At 30.0% G+C, this 13,923-nt stretch overlaps 3 protein-coding genes across 3 annotated transcripts; 1 reads left to right on the top strand and 2 right to left on the bottom strand.

Moving 5' to 3' along the window:
• Positions 1 to 6,767, bottom strand: LOC125077898. Its single transcript, XM_047690011.1, has 5 exons — positions 6,416 to 6,767; positions 2,961 to 3,084; positions 2,060 to 2,212; positions 823 to 1,992; positions 1 to 559 (listed from the first exon to the last, which is right to left on the bottom strand). Exons 1-5 carry the CDS (start codon positions 6,485 to 6,487, stop codon positions 207 to 209), a joined length of 1,872 nt encoding a protein of 623 aa, XP_047545967.1. The 5' UTR covers positions 6,488 to 6,767; the 3' UTR covers positions 1 to 206.
• A 2,440-nt stretch (positions 6,768 to 9,207) lies between these two features.
• Positions 9,208 to 11,016, top strand: LOC125077909. The gene is made up of 5 exons (XM_047690023.1): positions 9,208 to 9,708; positions 9,858 to 10,006; positions 10,096 to 10,259; positions 10,328 to 10,587; positions 10,894 to 11,016. Exons 1-5 carry the CDS (start codon positions 9,372 to 9,374, stop codon positions 10,980 to 10,982), a joined length of 999 nt encoding a protein of 332 aa, XP_047545979.1. The 5' UTR covers positions 9,208 to 9,371; the 3' UTR covers positions 10,983 to 11,016.
• On the bottom strand, positions 11,006 to 12,711 carry LOC125077910 (transmembrane protein 41 homolog). The gene is made up of 5 exons (XM_047690024.1): positions 12,474 to 12,711; positions 12,137 to 12,269; positions 11,916 to 12,044; positions 11,332 to 11,669; positions 11,006 to 11,256 (listed from the first exon to the last, which is right to left on the bottom strand). The coding sequence occupies exons 1-5, from the start codon at positions 12,520 to 12,522 to the stop codon at positions 11,087 to 11,089; spliced, it is 819 nt and encodes a 272-aa protein (XP_047545980.1). The 5' UTR covers positions 12,523 to 12,711; the 3' UTR covers positions 11,006 to 11,086.
• Between the last annotated feature and the right edge of the window lie 1,212 nt (positions 12,712 to 13,923).

The raw sequence follows: 13,923 nt of genomic DNA on the forward strand, positions 1-13,923 counted from the left end.
TGTCTATATTTTAACCAAGTAGGTACTTACATTATATGTACAATATCATGGTACGCGTTTAACTAATTAATTCTAATTAATTGTATAATTTTCCAAAGGAAAATCTGCTTATACCTAAATTTATACATGGACTAACTAGATCAACGCTAACATTGACTAAATAGATTCAAAATTAAGTAAAAATATTTGAAATAATTAGTTATCACTTAAGTTAAACCACGTTTTCTTTTAAAACTAAATGATCGAACTTTGCTCTTATATATTGACACAATTGCGATTATAGACCAAATAAATGTACAAACAGCCAGTATTACACCTAAAATTAACATTGAAAATTGGAGACCACTTTCTTGCCGCAGTACAACTAACAATCCCACAACAAACAAAGCCTGGAGGATCGCTGATAGGGTTTCTAATGTGCTGTGAATTTTCGGCCATTTGCGTGCTCCGACGAAATCTTGAGCGGCTGTTTCCCAGCATGAAGTCACAGCTCCATATCCGAAGCCGGCCGCTACACAGCCGATAGCGAACGAGTCATGGTTTCTGGCTTCTGCCAACACTAAAAAAACAATATAAGATAATCTATCAAGGAGAGTCACACTAAACAAACACTAAATGAGTAACTAGAACACCGACAATATGATTTAAAAGTAAACGAATGCTAAACAATTTAGATAGTGTCTTTTTAATAACTAATGTTTGATTAACCTATATTAATATTAATGTAGGTACTCTATTTTATTTGTAATAGATAAGTAAAACTAGAAAATGGTCCAACGCCGCCCATTGTTAATGCTTGTATTTAAAAAAATTATTACATACCAAAGCACGCACAAGTTGTTATGATGAGACCACAGACTGCAACGTACTTAAAGTTTCTCTTCGGAGTTTGTGCCAGCCATGGCGTGCACATAAGGAAACACACCCAAGTGAAACCATGTAAGGACATTAAAAAGTTATTTTCCAACACCGCTATTCTAGGTCGCAACTGCAAGCCAATCATTGGCAATAACACAATCCCAATTCCTGTTAGAGTCAATTTAGTGAAACTTAATAATAAAGCCGGGTAGAATTTTAGGCAAGAGAGGGACCTCGTTAAAGGTTTCACAAATGTGTCATTAATATTGTACATCAGGTACAAAAGCCTTCGTCTTATCCTATAAATTCTATATGATGGCATCCATAATTTCCTCCTCATATTGACATAAGCGGATTGACATCGAAAGCTAAATGAGTTCAGAATTTTCTCTGTGTGAATATCAGTAACGGGGGCTATAGTTTCATAGGTAACTTCGACTTCCGAATAATCTTTGTCATTTATATCGCTATTGCATTGAGAATCTTTCCTTAATTGATTTATAATACATCCATCAAGATTGTCGCCTAACGTGCTTAACCTTTTTATAGCGACACTGAGGCGTTTCTTATTATTATTATTTATACTTGTCACACTTTGCTCATCTTCACTCTCTTCACTTTCCTCTGGTATTTCTGGTAAAATTTCAACTCCAAATATGTTCCTTCTCTTTTCTTCCGGACTAGGAGGGGGCGTTATCGTTTCAATAATACTACCGTCATCGTAATCCAATTCGTCTAGTCTGTGTAGATTATCATTCGAGGGATTATTCCAACATTTTTTACTTAAATCGTGAAGTTTTAGTTCAGTACCATAGAAATTGTCCATAGAATCGTTTTTAAAAACCATAAACGTTTGCGACAATTCCTTGTACCTAGATAAGTAGCTAGATTTTCTAGTCTCGTCTATTTTCAGTAACATTATCGCTGGCAATGTTTGCAACATAATACCTGCCAATACTATGTACGAGAAGTGGTAGCCGTATTTTTCTATGAGCACGTATAAAATATGCGGGAAAGTGGATTGACCAACAGCCTGCCCCGTATAACACAACCCTCGTATGAATCCCAGACGTGAATCATATGTTTCGAAGAGAACTGCATCAACTTGCGCCGATATTAGCGATGAACCTACACCTAAAATCAAATAATAATTAATAAGAAATAACTGACAATCAATAGCATTTTAAAATGATTTACTTACCACCGAATATACCATACACGAATGGTTGTATATGATAAGGAATGAAGGCACAAATAATTAACCCAAGCATCACGAGCCCAAGTCCAATTGAAGCCATAACCCGGTACCCTATTGACCCGCCCCATGAGTCCGCTGCCTCTCTGAACCAGCATTCTGGAATAACCAAAAATAACCGTTATTATGTTAAACGTAAAATACCTATCTATATGCAATTATTGTTATTAAAACACCTATGTCATTTATATCTTTCCGGATGTTTAATCGAAATTTAATTTAGATAATGCTATTAATAATTTATTTGTAGCATACATTTGTACAATTCTGTCTGACCGGTTTGAAGAGCGAGTGTACCATTATAATCATAGGTATGAGGGATAACACCTTCGTTCCTGATGGTACAAATACTATATAAGGAACCTTACTGTGTCATGTTCTAGGGACGGTGTACACTTGTTATAGATGCTCTGGACTAAAGTATTGATAACTCAGCGATCTATACTTTTCGCAATATATTTCCTATCGACATTCCACATTCAAGAATTCTCGTAATACCTTACTCGAGCATTCTGTGGAATATAACACAAAGACCACCAAAGCGATCGCCGTGAATTCTTGGTAACACATAACGTGGGAATCGTACGAGTTGAAACATCAAGACCGAGTACCGAGTAGGTACGAAGGAGACTTCTGGCTCACGCTTCGAGCAGTAGACACTAGGCTAATTAGTTGATAGGATAAATGTAATTTATTCACTTCTTTTTTTCTTAATAAATGAATAGTTTAAGTAATTGAACGTTTTATTTTCGCCTCTCGGGTTCGCTCATTTTAGCTCACTGACATAGCCGCCTGTCTTTCAATATTGTATACATAAACATATGTTTATAGTACTTTGATATCTTACGTGTTAACCCATAAATTAGGATGAAGATTGATGGAGCAGCAAGACCAAGCCATAAAGGAACTTCGTAATTCGCCAAGTGTATCCAAAACACACCGTAAGAAAGCACCAAACTTGGCAAGCAGATCTGAAAGAATATAAAATTTTTCATATAGTAAATATCTATGAGTTATTGTTGTATACGTGAAATACATAGGTATTCAAAGTTAGGGAAATATAAATAGTTCATAATAATTTAATGGACATAAACAAATCGTACAAAGTAGATAAATTGTTTATGTCTAAGTCTCATTGTCTTTGATTAGGTCTGTACCGGAGGACAGGATAATAATTAGTATGTACTAATACCTTGTACCTGGTTACATACATATCTATACTTATTATTAAAAAGATATAATATTTGTTTGTTTGTATTAAAGTGTAAAACTTTGTTAAGTGTTGGAAAGCTTTATTACTCCTGAGTTCTAGAGGGTATAAAATATATTTATATCATATAGTTTTCTATATTGATAAATGCCCTTGCGAAGCCGGGGTAGATCGCTAGTAGTATATATGATATAAATCTATTTAGTGTAATTAGTACTTTAAACAAGACAATAACTTGCTAGTGATAATAATTAGAATAGATATATTTCACGTAGAATAAAAGTAATCGCTATAATTTCGTTGTAATTTAAAAATAAATAAAATTTATCACGTTTGTATCTGTATTCAAGATTAGTTGGAAGATGCCTTTAAGAATGAGATACAAGATAATAAAATACTACAGCACAATTCTCAAAAGAGGATAATAAAAAGGAGGATACGATTTCTGAAAAGAAGATGAAACTATTATATAAAATAAACTCAGTTACCATAATACGCTATTTTTAAGTAAAAAAATTGTAGGTACAAATACTTTCATATTAAAATTCTTTCTTCTTATGTTTTTTTTCATTTACATTTATTCATTAGCAATAATATTTGAAGGCAAAATAGTTTTAACGATGACGTATATAAATGATAAACTGCTTTACTGCCTGGCAATAAAATACAATCACATTTAAATAATTTAATTTTATGTGAAATTATAAACAACATGATATAGCAACGTCACGAACAGCACGTTTGTTTTGAAATTACAATTAATAAAAATATATATATTCTTACATATGTACGGATTTTAATTGTTCTTACATTTCCTCCCATCAGTGACAGTTACCCGATTTTTACCCGTTTTTTTTTTAATATAAATATTTTTTAGAAGATATTCAAAAAATGTAGAACTCTCCGCAGTTATATAATGTATGCTTGGTATCTTTTTTATTTATTGTGATAATAAAAATCATATCTTTTTACGTTCCCACGTAGTAATATACAGATACGTGAGAAATTTATATATTTATCAATTTAAGCACGTGATTCTTTACGTAAATAATAATACTATAATATTAACTACTAACACTTAATTATCATTCGTAATATCCTACGTACTTAGGAAAGTTGAAAATAATTGCGTATTCAATCATTCTAGTCACAGATAAATTTTTTAAATAAAGATTATACCAGTCACTCATAGACAAATGGCAAATGCTTTACCATCATAAACGAAGACCCGGCTAAATAAACTCACCGCGGTTATTTTTTTTACTATTTAATAGTAAATCTATTGTATTTACTTGCTTCTTAGTTGAAAACCATTGTAGATACTCCTTCAATCAGAGCATTACTCACAACGTCATATATCATTTACGTCATAAGTATGTATATCATTAGTTGTAAAAACCATATTTTATTTTAATTACCTACTTGCTCCTTAATATTTAGTAGCTGTAAGCCAGAGAAGATAGTCTTTCAATCAGAACATAATACGCATCGTCATATATCATTTACGTCATAAGTATATCATCTAATTTAAAAAACAATATGTCATCAACATAATTTATATTTGATAGCTAACAGATAAGTCATCAATATAAATAGGACATTTTTAAAATGAGTCCCGTATGGACCGATTTTAACCGTTTTAATTATAAGCGAGGCAGATTTTAGTGTCTTGAGGCCCTGGGGCTACAAAGGATTGGAAGCTCTGGCGCAACAGAGGGGTGGAGGCCCTAATTATTATCTTATAAATTAATTTGAACATTTTGTCTGTAATCAATAATTGATTTACTCTTTGTATAAATAATTACTAGTAAATATTAGTTACTAAATCTGACCCTGAATATAAGGAAAACATTCAATGGAATATACAACGAATACAAATATATAACTATTCGTATCTAAGTAAACTTATTTCAATGGCTACGGGTACTGTTTTAACTGATTGTGTTTAACAATAACTGTTTATTTTAATATACAAGAACACGTGTTTCTGTCACCTGTATATCAGCTTGTTTACAACATTTGTCCCGATAGCTAACCCTAACGTTATGACACCACGGCCGCTCTGATAAGATGAAAGCAAAGAAAATGCAATCTAATGTCTAATGATTGCTTATTAAACACAAACACAAGACATAAAGTTATTGAAACAAACATTACCTAGAGATATGCAATGTATGAAACGTTCATATTATCATATATCGGATAATATATGTAAATATATGTACAGCTAGGTATTTAAATATTATATCAATAAAAAAAGAGAAAAAATATTTATTTAAATTGTATAATCATGACTCACATTGTGGAAAGATTAAGCAATCCTTTTTTCGCTCCTACGAATAGCGATTGCTTTTATTTGTAATATCAATGTTGGAAATTTATAATATAAATTAGTATTGTCTTCATTAATTAATTCTGTCTATACCTCTCTCTCTCTCTCTCTCTCTCTCTCTCAGATAGAGAAAGGAAAACGATTATGATTTTAAAATAATCTTCTTAGGTGAAGTAATTACGTGCCATATGAAACATTAACTTTTTTTTAATCTAAGACATACAATGTCAAAAAAGTATTATACGAAAAAGTATTTATTAAACGTAATTTGAAGGTAATTTAATTACCCACGTAATAATATAATATGCATTATATATACCAATTTATAATATACATTAGCATATTCCTACAATCTTATACATGCAGAACTTCTTTGTCATTAATCTTTATCATATAATACTATGTAGGTACTAGTACTGACGCTGAATAAAGTTGATTATTTTTTATAGTAATAATTATTAGTCTGTACAACGCTTATTACTCTCATAAGACAATATGTTTACCAATTGATTTAATGTTTAATTAAAGGATGATTTATTATAATCATTTATCAATTTTTATCCTTTAAAAACATTGTAAATCTTTATAAATATTCCAAAATAGATTTATTTTATTCTTGCGTACGAGTTATTGGATGAAGATTTTCTGCTACATCCGTATGCCAATGGCTTATATGACAGTTGACTTCCTCGAATTTAACGCCCATTGAAGACAACTGTCCGATTTAAATTAATCTATTAGTCTATAGAACAATACATACGTTTAACACCGTAACCGCTACAAGAAGTGGCCAGCGCCAACTCGCGCTAGTGGCTCGCTCATTAAACTCCATTTAGTATCCTTTTAACATTTTACAAACATTTTAAGCACTGTCATGTATAGGCACTTCACTATAGGCGTATCATTTTCATAACAAAAGATTTTATCTTAGAAAAATATCAATCTATACGTCTTTGAACGAGCATGACGTCGTATTGACGACTCTATACTTGCATTGACAGTGTTATCTATCGGCGGACCCGAACACGGCTACTTTGTCTTATCTTATCGAGTTATTATTTCGTGGTTATTTTAAGTGCTATTAGCCTAGAGAATTCATTACAGAACTGGGAATATATAAATAATAAAATATAAAATTAAAAAATATGAATAATACGTTTATCATCACAAATCTTATTTTAACGCTGCATTAATTAATCTTTATTGTATTTTATATAATATACCTACGTCACACGGAACGAATCCGTTGATTGCTTTAAGTGTGTATTTATAGTTTCAATCGTTTTGAACATTTCGTAATAAAAATATTAGTAATCTTTTCGACATATTCTTAGATTTAGTAAATTTAGATACTTTTTTTTAATTTAATTTACAACATCCACGGGCTCACAGTTGCCCGTGCCTTTTTTTACATTTTATTTTTATAAATTGTGGCGTTATTTTATATTTTTACTAAACATCAGCAGATCTTCGCTGGACTTCGAGCTTGTCGTCTTCTTGGAAGACGTGGCCCACACTGACATTTTTTTTTTTTCAATTTTAAATTATATATGGTAATATATAATTTATAAAAAACTGTATATAGTAGTTTTTTTAATCCTAATTACTGCAATCCAGCGGGCCCTGCTCCGTGCTCGATCAGAGTGAGTACAGCCTCGGCGACTCTGATGTCGCGTTTATGTATAGATGTCTTAAGGCTGTGCTCTAGGATGGTCTTTTCTGAAACAAAAAACTAAGTAATTGGGACAAATTTAGATACTAAGTAATTAGGACTTAGTAGTGTTTCTTATACAGATACTAGTAGCACGAGTATGTATGTGGTAACTCTCTTCCAAAATTACAGCCTACTGTTGATTCAGTTACATTAATAGCCAAAATTGTGTATCTATGTTATAACTGATGCTTTAAGTTTTTTAAATCTTTGATCTAGATGAATCCTTAAAATCTCCGAATAAGAATCAACTTCCGCTCCAGATTAGAGTTATAAAATATATATTTTGAAAGATTATTTTCTTTGTTATTAAATGTACATATGTTGAAATGGTGGCGTCGGTTCTGCTTTAGCATTGTGTTAATTTAACTATGTTTAAAATTATTTAAATAATTATAGCTTAGAGATACTAAAAAGTAATCATTTTTACCGTTATTCTTACCACAAAAATAAGTTACTAAAATAGAACCGCAGCTTCTACACTAATATAATAAATTAGTAAGTAACTCTTGTCTGTTACCTATTCACGCTTGAACCCCTGAACTAATTTAGATTATATTTGGTATGTAGATAGTTTGAAATTAAAAGACACGCAATTGATAGTTTAATATAAGGAGGAGCTTAAGACTTCATTAGAAGAGTCTTACTATGAACCTCGTGGCTCTATTATGTATGGCTGGCTTGCGAAATTATACTATACTAGCGACCCACCCCGGCTTTGCACGGGTGCAATGCTGAATGCTGATACTAAATATACTACAGAATGTCTTACAACGTTCAGAGTTTTTCAGACATTAAACAATACAAACCGCTATGTCTAATGGACAATATGATCTATATTAAATGCACAATGTATTTAAAGTCCTTAATTAGATAAGGATCAATGCTGTATTGCTTAATATCGCTTCGAAAATAAGCCATTATTTCTCGTAAAAAGTAAAGAATAAAAAATGGTTATTGTGGGTTATCCCTAAGAGATAAACATATCTTAGACTTTTTTGAAGATCTTTTTTAAGGTGTACAGTACTGTAGTACATTATTTTGTTCTATCTCGTAGGGTTCAGCCAGCACTTAAGCATCACTTAATGTGTTTATTTACATCATTTTAGAAACCTCTAAAATTATCAGTGTTTCTCTACTATATTGAGCATGTATTATACGTATAAAACCTTCCTCTGGAATTAATCTATCTATTAAAAAAACCGCATCTAAATCCGTTGTCTAATTTTAAAGATCTAAGCATACACAGGGACAGACAGCGGTAAGCGATTTTGTTTTTAATATGTAATGAATGCGCCTTCAGTAGAAGTTGGAAGTAGTTGAGTTTACTCGACTACTCGCAGTGGACAGGGGCACAGTCTTTACCCAAGCCATTCTACATTACGGGCTATTTCAAATCATAATATTTTTGTTTGGCTAAGATTTTTAATTTTATTTTAAAAACTTGGAATTTCTCTTTCAAAATTCATCATTTGTTTAACTAATCAAGAGTGTTATATTTTAAATCTAGCTAGTAGCTGGGGTAAGAGTAAACTCTATATTTAAATTCCTAAAAATTAATATATCTATTCCACAAAAGCTTATTTTCAAAAATCATAAGTAAAAAACTTTAATAACGATAAAAAGGTTTTATTATATGCAAGGATATCCTATATAATTAAGAAGTAATTTAAATAGATAAGTTTTAATATTCCAATTAACTTAATCATATTTAATTTTTAAAACGATAATATCGTAAAATGAACCGAAATGTCGAGTGTCGAGATAATATTAATGACATTGACAGATGACATGACAAAAAATTAAAAAATACATAAGTCAATCACAACTTGTATTGAATGTTATCATAAATGCATAATAACAATGTTTACAATTCTAATGTGATTAATAATAAGTAATATAATGTTAATATTACCTACGAATTGCAAAATTATTACACCGAAGAATGTGTTAAGAAAGAAAATTAAAACATAAATTCTGTTATATATTTTTAAATTGTATCAAAATGACAAATAAAGAATTATTGCAAGAATATTCTGAGTCTATAAAGAGACTTAAAAAGGAGAGTGCTGATATAGGCATAAATGATGATGAATTTCGAAAAATGTATTTTGATAGTCTAAATGATTTAGATGAAAACTTACAATTAAACCGACGCCAAAGTTTTTTTAAAAAGTACAAATTTCTTATAATATTTGTTATAATAATATTATTTGCCATATACAACTTTAAGTCTATATATAGTTACATAATATGCAACATACAAGAATATATTTACCCAGGACTAAGGTTATTAAGAAAAATTTCCATTCCATTCCTGTCATTATTTCCTGCAGTAACTGGTAAGTTTATTCGAAAGTATATTTTTAGATTATTTATATGCACACTTATAATAAAAGTTATATTGAATTTGAAAATTATTGTTATCAAAATGTGTTATCATTAGATTTTCTGCAGAAATTTGTATGCTAATTGTTTATGTTCATTTCAGATTTATACCAAGAAACATGTCTGATACAGAATCCATTTTTCACTGTTGTGGACATGGATTGCTGGCCTTGTAGTACAGTAAACAACATAGGTGAAGTTTTCAATCCACAACCAATCAATAAACAGCAGACTGCCCCTTTTATTTATAAGGTACAATAAATTATAAACTATGCTTTTTTATAAAAAATATTTTTCATAGCATGTGAAAAATAAGGATATTAACTATAGAGTAATTTCAGACTGATCAGCCTCAGATTGATGTGAATAAATTGAAAACCTTATATTTAAAAAATAAAAATATATTTAATAAGGAAAGTTCCAAAGTTCTTACAAATAATAAGTATTATGAAACACCTGAAGATATTTTTGACTCGGATATATTAAAAGAAAATCTTTATATTTGGTAAGGGGCAAATTTTATTTTATTTTTCCTTATTAGCATATTATGCTTCAACTATTTTCTCTGTTTAGGAAATTCAATAACTTCAACGTTGCAAGGATACTACGCCAGATCATTGAAAGGCCAAAAATTGTACCAAAGTTCGGTCAAAGCACTGAGAGATTTATCATAATCGATTCTAAACATGATACATTTCACATACCAGATACAGAATGTAGCTTTGCTTTTCTGCTCGTTCTAAGTGGTACAAGAATTATTAATTTACAACCAGCAGAAGAATGCAAACATCAGTGTAAATCCTTCAAAATGGAATTAAAGAAATCATATCTATGTAAGTATGCAATAAATATTTATTTATACAATATTGAGCAAAAAGGTGTAATGAATTTATAAGAAAATGGTTATGGTAATATAATATATATTATAAATTTACATGTATAGAGTATATTATGCTGGAATATTTTTTTAAGATTTTGTTTATGAGGATAAAATGTTTTTATATAAATGGATATATAGGAATCGACTTACCATTATTTTAATTTATTTGAATTAGAACATCATTTATGACTGTTTAACATAAAGAAGTACTTCATATTTAATAAATTAGAATAATTCATTTTACAATTCTTCTTTTCAGTGTGGTACAACTGGTGGTATTGGAGACCATCAGTTCAACTGACACGAGGCAATGAAACCTTTATAGCACATGTTGGCTCATATTGTTAATTATTTTTAAAATAAACACAGGCTTGGAATGTTACACTGAAACACCTTTTATTTTACCTTATATATAAAATTTTCTAGTATAAATTAGCTAAATATAAATAAATTCATTCAAACTTTTCTCTGAGCTTCTGTTTAAGTAACACAGGTACTAGAGAGATGAGTGCAAAAATGCTGAGAATAGTGATCGAAGTCCAGGACCAAGCATCACTCGTAGACGTCAATGTATGTAGTGTTTGTCCAGCTTGTATTGCTACAAATGATGGAGGAGCCACTCCTACAACAGAATATTAAAAATGTATGACTCTCCTAGAATACAATTACACAAAAATTACTTCCTTGTATCACTTACCAATGAACGTCCCCAAAGCAAATGGCACAAGAGGCACACCAATAACTGGTGCTGACATATTAATAAACCAATTTGGTAAAAATGGAGTCACCCTCAAAAATATAATATAGTTGAGCAAGTTATTTTTGTGTTTTGTCACAGCCTTTGACCATTGTGCCGCTCTTTCTGGGAAGAATTTTCTAACTAATTTTTTCCCCAAAAGATTTGATAGAAAGAAACATAAACTTGCTCCAAGTGCTGAACAGCAACATACTAAAAGTAAAGCTAAATAAAAAGGAAATAAAAATCCTGAGAGTATACTCAGGAATATTGAACCCGGAATTGCAAATGTTTGCAAACTGATATAACCAAGTCAAGGTACATTATTGCTTCCCTATATATAATATTTCAAGTAGAACAGCAAAAAAAACCGAATAAATATATCATTTAATCTTGATTTTTAACTGCTAACAAATTTACCAAATCCTTACAAATATTTCATTTCTGTTGTGATACTGAAAATGTTTTTATTATAAAGCAATCCACTGAATGCTTTGCCACCTCTTATGTTAGTAAGCTTCAAATAAGCATCTATTAAAGGATACAATATATAAACTAAAAATACTCCAAGTAATACTTCATAAAAATACTTCTCCTTGTACCTGTCTAATACAAGACCTAGCTGTTTAGCATCTTCTAGATCCCAAGGTAACTTTATATGTTGTTTTTCATGTCTAGAATTAAAAATTACCAAATATACATTTTTATTTATATTAAATTCACATTGTGGAAATATTTTGGATATAATTTAATATCAAATACTCACTCTTCTAATTTGGGAAATTGGGAATACAAAAGACCTAAAGCTGTTAGTGATAGGACAAATATTATAACAACTAAAATAAGAGCCTTTGATGTTGATAATCCCTTATTTTTCGAGTTATCAGTCGATTGTATATCTGTAAAGTAAATATGTAATTACTACAATTTACACGGGACAAAGAAAAAACAACTAAAAGTTTAGAATAAAGGAAATTAGGTATAAGACAGGAAATAGGTACTTGGGATAGGAAAATATAAACCAATGCAATCTGTTCTGATAGACCGTATTCTGGGTTTGATATTGGATGTGGATGAAACTGAAGGATCTTGTACTTCATCACCTTGAACCAGTGGCGCACGAGAATCATTTCTGCGATTAATTATACTCATAATTGTGGCCTAGATGATCCCAAAAAAATCCTTATAAAACTATAAATTACACTGATTTTACAACACAACTTAAATATAATTGTTTAATTCAGGTCTTATGTACTTTTAGTGAATAAAATTATCCAACTTTGAATTATTATAAATGACGATTGACGTGACATTAAGTCTTAGTTCTTTAATCTGACTATTCAAAATCTTAGTTTTACATGACAATTTAAATTTGTTACAAAAAAATGTTGCTATAATAAAAGAAGCAAAGATCATAGATAATAGTGTAACCTCTACCCATGTGTACATTTATAGTAGACGTCATCTATTATCTATAAACTTTACCGCATAAGTTACAATTAACTTCAAACTTTAATCGTTGTTATGAAAAACCTCAATGTACAATGAATGTTATGTACCTATATATTTTACCAGTTGTTAGCTTGAAAATTAATTAAATAAAAAGCTAAGCGCCTAGTTTAACTAACTTAAGCAGATAAAATACAATTTCCATCGTGACACTACTAATAAAATTAAGTCATTGACAACCTCAGAATTAAAAAAACAGTTGTGATGTATTATTTAACTTTGTTAATATCTTATTAAATTTAAATTTGTTTTATCGAATGAATAATAAAAGTTACATCACTTTCACTTGTATTTCACTTGTACTTAAAATTTCATTGTAATCCAAAAAATAAAACTACAGGAAGACAGTTACTTATTATTTGATAATGTAAATATAGTTAAATAATAATTAAATCATTGAAATTGATATTCAAATAATAAGCAAGCAAAAACGAAAACTAGCTCTGTTTTTAATACACCCTGCAACATTTGTACGTCAAGCTTTTGTTTTGTAAACAGCTAAGTACTAGAAAATGGTTCAGTAAAAAGCTGTCCATAAATTATTATGTACTTTTATAACATGATACGTTATTTTGTGTTCATCGTTAGAACTAAAGAACACACAATTTTTTTACTCAATACTATAATAATTGACTTGTATTGATGTATTCTACGTCAATGTTTTTACTCGCCTAGATGTTAGATGCTACACTTATATATATGTCAGTAGACATATAGGTAGGTCAATGCACATTGCAAAGTAACTACTCTGTTAATCCTTAATAATCTTTGCGATCTGTTACACTTTCGAAATCAGCAAAACATTAACTATTCAATGATGGACACTACATTAATGACAACAATAACTCATACAATCACGGATTTCTGAATAGGGGAAATAAAATCTTTGTGTAAAATTACACTAATACCTATGTATTATATAAGAACATCCCACAATGATGTTTAACAAAATATTTATATACAAAGCCTCTTAAAAATGGTATTACATAGGTATCATTAAAATAAATAGACCTAGACAATGTAGGAGGACCGTCACAATTCACA

Source organism: Vanessa atalanta, chromosome 4 (assembly GCF_905147765.1).
Source record: "Vanessa atalanta chromosome 4, ilVanAtal1.2, whole genome shotgun sequence".
NCBI classification, from domain to species: domain Eukaryota; kingdom Metazoa; phylum Arthropoda; class Insecta; order Lepidoptera; family Nymphalidae; genus Vanessa; species Vanessa atalanta.